The sequence below is a fragment of the Ailuropoda melanoleuca genome, chromosome 4, assembly GCF_002007445.2.
Source record: "Ailuropoda melanoleuca isolate Jingjing chromosome 4, ASM200744v2, whole genome shotgun sequence".
Lineage (NCBI taxonomy): Eukaryota > Metazoa > Chordata > Mammalia > Carnivora > Ursidae > Ailuropoda > Ailuropoda melanoleuca.
The window spans coordinates 25,251,018-25,261,582 of record NC_048221.1 but is presented as its reverse complement, the minus strand read 5'-3'; the positions used below and the strand labels follow the sequence as shown (position 1 = coordinate 25,261,582).

Below are 10,565 nucleotides of genomic sequence, written 5' to 3'. Positions count from 1 at the left end.
GTTGAGTCAACCAATTCACTTTAAATAGCTGTACTGGTTCCCCTAAAACTTAAAACATTTGCAGTTTTCCCAGTGTGAGATTCTCACGAACACTTATTTACCACTCAAATGACACTTCACATGTTACCTTTTTAATTTTCATACTACCACTAGCCATGTAGATACGACTCTCTCCATTTTACAAACAAGGAAACAGAGACTCAGAGAAGATCAGTGATTTGCCTGAGGCAAAAGCTGCTAAGAGGCCCAGCCCGGAGGCCAGTAAGGATCTGTTTAACTTCACGTGCCACGTTCCTTTCCTTTTCTGAGCCAGCCATGTAGCACCTCTGGGTAATTCTTAAATGTATCATTATAGGGTTGTTCAATCCTAACTACTGTGATTAAAATTTCTTAATGATTATCACCACCAGTGAATAATCCTACTCTTTATTCAACCTGGAAGTGAACTGAACGAAACTGGAGGTATTGCTTATGAATAGGCTCATTTATATTCTTAAGAAAAACTTGCAGTTAACTACAAAAACCCATTAATTCAATTTGAATAAAGTAAATATTGATACTAGACTTTACATTTAAAGAGACTTGTCTGGCAAGTGAGTCACGTTTTAATAATAACCATCATAAAAGGGGGGAAAATTAGAGTAGTAAGTTAAATAAAAGGCTAATAAAACTTGAAGGAAACAGCTCAGTGTTTTCTTTTAAACCCTGAAGAACACCAAATATATATAATATTGCATTAAGAGTCATTTCAAGAAAAGATTATTAACAATCTAACAGTAGAGTCCACACTAAGAATTTCAATGATATCCAACTCGAAAATGCATAGGGGAGTAAAGTTATTTTATTAAATCATGCACATCACGTGTGTTAGTGCAAATAGTTTAATCTGTACTCCAGAAATTCTATTGTACTTTATATCTTTACAAAATAGATTTAAAACAATTATTTACTTTAAAAAATGTAATTCTGAAGTTAAGCATTTCAGAACAATATTTGCAATAACCTATATACAAGAGGTACTGGGTACCACTGGCATATTAGCATTCTGTGGTGGAGTGGCTTCCTGCAACAGAAAATGATGAAATGAACTATATGACAGCATTTTCTACAAGTCATTTGTGACTAATTCCTCCATAAATCTAGTGATCCTCCCAACAGCAAATCCCAAATAGCTTAAAATATAACCTTTAAAGTATAAACAATGACTGCCAAACATCACAAGGCAAATTATATCCTAAACTTCTATTTCAACATTTGGCTAGGCCTGTGGATTGCCACAGAACATTCAAGCCAACTCACTGACATTCCCTCCCAGTCTCCATTGACTGAAAAATTTAACTATGTGATTCTTTAGGATATTCTATGACCTAAATAAATTTTATTGACATAACCGTGGTGCCGCACAAAACCATAGCTAAACTTTCACTTCTGTGTTTTAAATTTATAACATCAAGCAGTGTTTAGGTGCTTCACTGTGCATGGAACACTATTAATCTTGGGAATAATGCTTCTCATAAACAGAACGTCCCAATTAACAACAGTAAAAAGAAAATAACCATTTGCATACCCAACCAGGAAATCTGTTGGTAGGTAACAACAGCTCACCTTGAACATGAATTAGCTTTGAAATACCATAACCAAATTAAGTCAGTAAAAGCTTATCTAAAGAGATATTAATTCTTTCTTCAATTAAACATGCTTGGAGGAAGAGATGATAGAAAAAAAAAAATCATGCTTCCTAAAATGCTGTATATGAGAAAGTAACTTGGCTTTTAAAGAAAATATCTCTTTAAATACATGAGGTTTAATAAATTACATTCCAATTGACTCAACAGTTTGGTTTACTGCACTGAAATTGTAGAATTACTGTTTTTGCTCCCAGAAATACTTCAGTTTGCTCAAGAAAATACACACTCTCATGGAAAGTTTTTCAAAGTTGATGTCCTCCACATCGTCAAGTCACATTAAGGCTGAACAAGCGTGCACATATTCCCCAAATTATCACTAGAACAGAATATTTTCCAAGTGTATTTCTCCTTAAAAAAGAAAGAAGAAAGAAAGAAAGAAAGAAAGAAAGAAAGAAAGAAAGAAAGAAAATCCACGCAAATAGTTGTCTCTAAGTCTTGTTCCCAATAGCTCAGTGGTTTTATAACAAGTAAAAATGGCGTAAATATGTAAAAAATATATATATATGTGTATATATTTCAAACTGATAGGCACTGAGCACACAGGGCCTCTCTTCCCATGTATGTATTGGTTGTTTGGTTTGGGTAGTTATCGAATCAGAAAAATGAATTATCTGGCCATTAGAATTCAGAGTAAAATACCCATAAATTTAATGTTATAAATAATTTGGTGTACCAAGAAGCCTACTTTAGGCCACCATAATATTCAGAATCTCAACATACTAATTTAAAAATTACATGAAAAATTGCAAGCAAATTATTGCTTACAGTAGAATAAAGTCACAATTTTATATCCTCTTTATAGATAGATACATTTTATATAATTTAAAGCAATGACCCTACAGCTGTATTCTTGCACTTCTGCTGTCTTAAGAGGTAAAAAGGAAGAAAATGGTTCTGTTTGTCCCCAGCATGAGTGTGATGCCAGCTTCTAAAGGGAGGACGGTGTACGGACTCAAGAAACGCTCTCATGGAGAAGCTCTGGCCAGACCTGGCACGTACAGCACGATGGCTGTCACCGCAACCAGGGCAGCCAACATGGGCATCCAGGGCCAGGGTTTCTGTGTGGAAAGAAACCAAGAGTCAATATCACATTCTTCCCTCTCTTTTCATACCTATTAACCCCTTGGTTCCAGAGAGTCCTGAATACTTAACAGAATATTAGAAAAACCTTATCTTTGCATAAGAATACATTTTAAAAAGAAAAGGAAAAAAGGTGAGAGAGTGCAGGTGTGAGGAGAGCCATTACAAACAGGAACGCTTTTAGAGGACAGTGGTGTGGAAGCCTGATACAGCTCAGGAAAGTCTTGGGTAGTTTTCAATTTTGTTACAGTTGAAACCTAATAGTGACTTCTAAGAAACCGTGTGGGCTCAGCCTGCTTTACTTACTCCAGTATCTATACAACTAAATGATGTACATGGATGCCTGGAATACATGTCTGCCTAAGATGTTTATTTCTTGATGAAAACCAGATTTGTATGTTGGGGTAGTTTTGCACAAGGAGCTGGTGGGTAAGGTGACAGAAAGAAAATGGTCTAAGCTTTGATCCTCTAATGTGAAACCACAGAAGACAAGATCAGATGGGGTTCAAGACAGGGAAGTGCTATTAGGACCCTGCCTCTTTGATAATTGTGGTAAAGACCATGTCCAATGTAGTAATGTCAATGTGATTATCTCATATGTTCTACTAACACACATGCCTGTTGCAGGCAAGCATGGGTGGGCGAGTCCCTGTTAACTTTCAGAAGGCCTTATAAAATCAACCTGCTCAGGCTGATAGCTGTATTTTCACTAGTGTACTGAGAGTCTTATTGAGAAAGCTGGCTTTTAAAGAGATATTCTGATGTTACAGATCAAGGCTCAGAGAGATATGGGATAGGTTTATACACTCATAAGTAAATGCACATTGGGGTTGAGATTGTGAGCCAATGGCCCATTATGCTAATCTCATCCTTTTTCATCTTCATAGCCACAGTGTAAATATAGGCAAAGGGTTGAAAGGAAGAAACTCTACACTATGGAAAAGAAGAGGGAGAGGAGGAGGGGAAGAAAGCTGGCTGAAAACTTCAAAGAGGCAAACGCTTCATTTCTCATTCAAATCTGATTAAACATGTAACTGGGAAGGGGTACTAATATTGCAGCAATTCTTAGTTTACTCCAGTTTGCTAAAGACAAAGACTCAGTTAAAGGCAGCTCATTAACAACTGGTTAGGTTGGAATTAATTCACGGTTAGCAGTACTACAAAGGAAACAAGACAAAATGTTATGTGATTAGTTGATTGTTTGGCATACTAAATGAAGGGTTTGCTTCAGGCAACGAAATACCTGTGTGGTTTTGCCATGCACTATATTACAAATATGGCACAAACAGGTGACGGGGACAAACAGACAAGGACTCAACAGTAGTGCTTGTACCTTTCTCTACCACAATGGACCGAAACACCAAAACAGGAAAGCCAGGAATAGGCCGATGAATACGGCTGGGACGGGTTGTAATATGGAAGGCTAAAGAAGGGAAGGGATATTAAAATCATTTTATGCTATAAAAAAAAAATTAGGTAAGATGATTTAGACCCCAGGGGGGTGGGAAGGAGGGTAGGAAGACTGAAGTAAGAGAAGTAATAGCACTCAGGTTTTGCACTGATTCAAACATTTTAAAGACATCTAATACAATCCAGAATGATGGGACTGTGATATGTAACTACCAGTTTAAAAGGAATAGCTGGAGGCAGTGGACGATGTGGGTGCCCCTGGGACCCTAATGAAACGTAGCACTTTAAGACAGAGCAATGGCAACACTTCACCAACTGATGCTCTGCTGGACCTTACATGATTTTTGTTCCATAGCTGGAATCCATTATTTGATAATGTCATCCCTTGGAAATGACTAAAGTTTATTTTACTCCTCCATTGAAAAACCTTTTTTTAAACCCAAACTCTCTTGCCTGAGAGTTTCAAGCTTAAAAATAAAATACCTTGTGATACATGCTTCCTAAACCAAGCAAGAGACCCAACACATGTGTGATAAACATCTGATATATAAAGACAGGCAGCTGAGTCTCAGGGCTTTCAGTTACGTTACCAGAATATAATTAATTTTTAAAATTAGAAGGAGTTACTACAATGAGTTTTATTACAGAGAAAAATTTAGCACCTTAAGTCTAATACCATTGAAAAAGGAAATTCACCGTTAAGGTAAATTATTGGTACAACTATAAATAAAAATGGCCAGGTTACTTTTGAAAGGCTCTAAATAGTACAGAGGGATCCATTCGATTATGCTAGACGTCTTCATAGGTTAATTTAATAGAAGGTGGACTGAAATTCCATACTCAGAAAGATATGAATTAACACAAAAGAGAGAAGTAACCAAACCATTATGATCTGATTTCGGAAGAGTTCCATAATCTACATTTTCAAAATAAATGCAATCAGTTTTGCTTAGCATAAAGCCTCCATACCCAAATTATCAACTTCTGGAGGGCTTCCACCTAAGCAACAAGCCTTCATTTTCTAAAAAACTAAGACTTTCTTTAGCAAAGGACAGTTGGACACAACTCATGAGCATTCTGTGTGCAACTGTGTAATTGGACGGCCATGCAACATCACTCTTTTGTACTTGTGTGGCAAAGTTAAGCAGAGTGCTTTCCTCTGTAGGAAGGGTGTGGCTTATGCCACTGCAGTGTCCAAGCCATGACAGGGATTTGAAATAAGTCAGAGCACAACCAACTACACTGAACAGCCATCAGTTAGGGCCCACAAAGGGGCCTAACCGAAACGTAGAACACAACATTTATTTAGTATAACATCTTTTTAAAGACCATCTGCCTTTCTAGTAAATGAAAAACAAACTAATAGTAAACTCAATTTATATGAAAATGTTCCAATTTCACACACACACACACACACACACAGCCCTACAAAAACTCAACAAATATTCCCTAATATTTATAGGAGGTCAAAAAGATAACTAAGCTTTTTAGGAATATGCCTTAGTGAGAACATTATTAGTATAAAATGAAAACCATTATTAAGTTTCCATTTTTTGATGCTAAGGAGTCAACATGTACTACTCTTTCTTAGGTGGGTCCCTGGGGGTACAGTGCTTCATTTCTCAGCAGGAGAAATGAAGTGCCAGACGATGGATTGGTGACAGAACTTCAGATTCATCTGGGAAAATCTGACAGTTCTTAGGTAAATTATTTTCTTGCAAACAAGGCTCTTCCTCCAGGCAGTCCTCAGGCTCTTCTAGGGATACAGGTTAAAGGGGCAAATTCTTACTCAAAGATTTTACAGCACAATGATTCCATCATGGAATTTCATAATGAAAAGCTTAGTTCATGTACTACAGGCCTTAATTTCTCAAATCAGTAATAAAGTCCTCTGAAAAATCCATTTCAGGGCTCTCACCTGCCTCTCAGTCAAAGCTAAGCCAAGTTTGCAAAGACTTACATTATTTCCTTTCTCTCGGAGCAGCTTCAGGTTGTCTTTACATTGTTTGAGCTCATCTGTGATTGATTGTTTTTCCTGCTCAGTCATTTCAAACTTCAACTTCAGTTCTGAGAGTACAGTCTGTGTCTTTTCATACTAAAGGCAAAGAAAAAAGAGTGTGCAGACTCAACTTAAAATGGGTATGAAGTTATGGTTCTAGTCAGGCTAACTACCAGACACTATTAGCCACCTGCAACACCAGAGTCAAGCCTTTTTGTTTTCAGGAGGATAAGAATCATTTGCACTAATAATAGGAAGTCTTTAATGTTAACTTTAGTCTATGTAAGAACTTTCTGGCCCTGGAGTTAAAAAAAAAAAAATAACAGAAATCACCATTGTGTCATCTGTTTCTAATATAAAGGGTCACTCTTTCCATTGAGTGAGTTAGAGGAGAAATAAAATAATTTTCAAACTGAGCAAAAGAAAAGCAAGTGCAGAAAAACTCTGTAGGCTAATTAAATGGCAATGTTAGGAAGTCTGAGTTTATATCCTGGTAACCAATGTCAGCCAAGCTATTTTCGTCCTGAAGTAAGAAGTACTAACTCCCATCAAGCTTTCCTTCACCCAGGCATCACTGGGTAGTAAAGTGTTCTGGAAAAATGAACTTCTAGGCAAATGATGTAAAGAAATATATCTAAGGTACTAACCACTATGATTGGGACATTTCTATTTTTCGACCTAAAACTTATAACCATCAGTAAATAACTTTTACAAATCTGTTCCCGATAAATTTTTTCTAGAGTGAAACATGCCACTTTCTGTTCTGAAAAATTGGTCATTGAAAAATGTTCATAATTTGACATTCAGACAGACAAGCTCTCCTTTGAATACAGGTGAGGTCAATGCAAGACATAGTATGGCTTGCCTCTAAGTGCCCAGGAGGCAGGAATTCTGACTGGTTCTGCTTCTAGATACTGCATCTTACATGCAAGCTGGGCCCCCAGTCAAAGAGCAGAAACTGTTCTACCACTGGTTATGCCTCTGTCTCAGCCTCCACTGCCCCACTCTGCCATCTCTGAAGGTTTTAGAAGGAAGAAAGAAAGACAAGGGCTGGGAATAATATACATACACCATGGGACCAGCATACTACAAAGGTTTCTCCTCTTTCCACCTATCTCCTAGAAATTTCTCAATAGAGGACACCTTTACGTGGTGCTTCTAAATAATGCAAATACTCTGGAGTGATTAATTAGGAGCTCATCATTATGCACTCCAAAGAGAAATATTAAGCAGGATGCAAATGTATAAAAACATTAATCAGAAGAGGTGGGGGTGGGGAGATCTCTCGAGTCAGCAGAGAAATCACCAGTAAGTGGAAAGAAAGATACGGGTATAGAGAGGGAGGTAAAATGTGAAAGGAACTCCCTGTTACCTAACAGTGTTCCCAGAACAAGTCCAGGTAGTATGCCAGACAATGAACTACAGAATAAGATTCATGGACTTTATGACAGCTTTTTTTGTGGGGTCTGTGGACTTCCTTCCACAAGGCAGAAGGTTGCCGGCAGGCTGCCAAAGCAAATCCAGTGTACCTAGACTAGTCTCTTAGAACATAATCAATTCTCAATGATCTGATTCTTAACAGGGACTAATAAAGGATAAGTGAAAACTGCTTTGCTGACCTAAATTCTCCTTTACTTTCCATTTCCACTATTCTTACATCCAGCCTGCCCTTTACACCGAAGCACTTAATCATTTCTCCATTCCAGGGGCTGTGAAGCAGAGTGACAGGAAAGCAGGTCAGTCAGGAAGAGCCTGCTGTTTACCTTCAGCATGTGAGCAGGGTGGGAGGGGTTCTGGCCCCAGAGCAAGGTGGTGAAGCCAGACAACTTTCCTGAGTCAGTCTTTGCACCAGGGACTTGTGTACTCAACATTTTATGAATTTTTAAACTATAGATATCCCTACTAAAGTATAAAGATGCTTTTCTTAAGTCAGATATAAAGAAGATATACCATTATTTTTCTCTTAATACTTGAGGATTAAAATTTACTTTCTCACGTACTTTTTTTTTTGGTTAAATGTTCAAATACAAGTTGCCATACATATAAAATTTAATTGTTGGAACAAAAGGTCACCTTCTGCAGCCTTAGTTTCACACCTGTCTTGGATAGCATTTTTGCTCCATCTTGCTTTCTAACTCGAAGGTGAGAAAGGAGCTCAGTTCTGATTAAGAGGAAAATACCACACAATATTACCAACACCTTTGGTTCTTCTTCATAAAAATAATCATATCTGGCTTGCTTAGCTTGTAATAGTTTAGCCTGTTACAGTGCTGAAGATACATGATACTGTGCACATTAAGCATGATTCTATGAGAGAAAGGAGAACAAAGGGGAAATGTTGAAAGAGAATATATGTGCATTAATAAAAGGTAGTAATTCATTTGCAGTGGATTACACAGATATAAGAACCTCATTAGAGAACATTTTAGTTACAGACTAGTATCCAATAGTTGACATCAGGACAAACAGAAAGAGAAGCAATTTTACATTACAAAGGAGTGTGATGACTACACATCATTTCACAATGGAAAACACTGAACAAGAAAATAGAAAAGAAACATATTGACAAGTTCACACATATTTTTAAATGTGCTGCATTTAATGCAATCCAAAGCTATCAACAATTTAGATGCTGTGACAACATGCCACTGCCATTTGTGGAAGCAGTTAAAGCATTTCTCACTGATTGCTCAGTGACCAAAAACAGGCAAACAAATAATGCAACAAAACGGCCAATGCATTCAGAGTAACATACAACAGAATCATCTTCCAACCACAGCATTCTTCCCAGATTTTGAAAGAATTATGGCGTATGGACTGGAAGGACACAAAGTGCTTACAGTATTAAATACTAGGATATTTACTTTGGCACAAAATTTGTGTTCCAAATAAGTAAAATGAGATTGCTCCCAGAACACATATCTTTAGCAAGAAGATAAAAACGAACATATTACAAAATCAATATGGCCACATGTAAATAAAAAATGTTACAGTTTTTTTTTCTTTAAGAACAAACATGAAGACAGAAGAACAATAATCATGTCCACTTTGAGGATACTACAAGGGAAAGGGAAGTGCAAAGAAAAAGTGCATTGATTGAACAGATTTTCTAAAAACAATTTTAGAGAAATTTGTTATTAAAGACAAAGAGTTGCCTTCAATTTCCTTCTATGAATAACGAACCCTTCATTTAAGAGAGTCTACAACTGGGATGGGCCCTGACCAGAAGGTCAAGGTGCACCAGCCTTCTCTGTCCCCTGAGCTGGCCAGGACTCAATGCAGGGAGTAGGATAAGGCAGCAGGACTGAATGCAGCTCTCCTTGCCCCGCTGTCAACTTCAAATTTTTGCTCAGAAAGAGGCTGGGTGGGGTCTCTATTCCGAAATCAGCCCTCACCATTTTTAACATGATTTTTTTTTTTTTAAAGCCACCCAAGTCAAGGTTTTAAGCAAAATGACATGAAAAGTGAGCATGCATATTTGTGAAGAAGGGGAGAAGAAGGGGAAAAAGAGGTGGGAGTGCAGGAGAAGAAAGTAAAAGGTCACAGAATATGTGTTTGGCTGGCTGGCTATGAGGTGAATTTTACATAACTTTCAGGCCAGTGTCACTGAGGGCTCTAGACAGCATTATGGTGTGGCCCCACCTTGCTTTCCAAAAGTATTCTAAGTTAAATATGATACTGTCTTTGAAAGATAAACAATGAATTGAGTAATCTGGTATACAAAGGGCTTCTCATATAGGTCAACTAACTGGTAAAAATTTTAATGTAATTTTGTATATTTATATTTTTGAGACCAAACCCTACTGATGCATTCTCTATGTATGGACCATGATACACAACTAGAAATCACCAAGCAGAGATGCTCGAAGTACCAACTTGTGACAGGTAATGTGACTCCTGCTTCTCTTTATTTCTAACTAGCATGAATATCTGATTTGCTTTTGGCTTTAAGTCCAACCATAATTGGGCTCATAATGTCTTTTCGCTTTACCTCTTTCTGTACATCCTTTGCTTGGTTTTCAGCCTTACTGAGAAGAGTTTTTAAATCAGCTGAATCCCGAAGATGCTGTTCTTTCAAGGATCCCACTTGATTCTCAAGCTGTTTCCTAGTCATCTGAAGGATGCTGAGATCACTGGTAAGCTCTAAACTCTGCTTCTGAGAACTGCAACATAAATATTGATAGTTATTCAATTTATATAGAAATTAGATATAGCAGGAAGTCCAATTTCTCATACATTTCACTAGGAGGGATGGAGGAAATTTCAGAAGAGGAAAAACATATAAAAGAGAACAGGATATGTTCAATAAATAAAAAGCATTAAAATACTAAAAAAATTGCATGTTTAAAGCTGTGTTCTATTTTCAGATTGAAATATGCACAGAGGCT

General features: G+C 37.2%; 1 protein-coding gene across 41 annotated transcripts in view; it reads right to left on the bottom strand.

The window, feature by feature from the left end:
• Positions 1-819: 819 nt before the first annotated feature.
• SLMAP (sarcolemma associated protein) overlaps positions 820-10,565 on the bottom strand; it is a 149,960-nt gene continuing 140,214 nt past the window's right edge. For 26 of the 41 annotated variants that reach the window (XM_019805267.2, XM_019805316.2, XM_019805287.2 and 23 more), the window contains 3 exons: positions 10,169-10,340; positions 6,139-6,273; positions 820-2,746 (listed from right to left, as the gene is read on the bottom strand). In XM_019805267.2, coding sequence (XP_019660826.1) covers positions 2,654-2,746; positions 6,139-6,273; positions 10,169-10,340 — 400 coding nt within the window. In that variant the 3' untranslated portion in view covers positions 820-2,653. Of the gene's footprint in view, positions 2,747-4,101; positions 4,192-6,138; positions 6,274-10,168; positions 10,341-10,565 lie in introns of all 41 variants that reach the window. The other 15 variants (XM_019805278.2, XM_034658507.1, XM_034658517.1 and 12 more) reach the window with 1 other exon arrangement.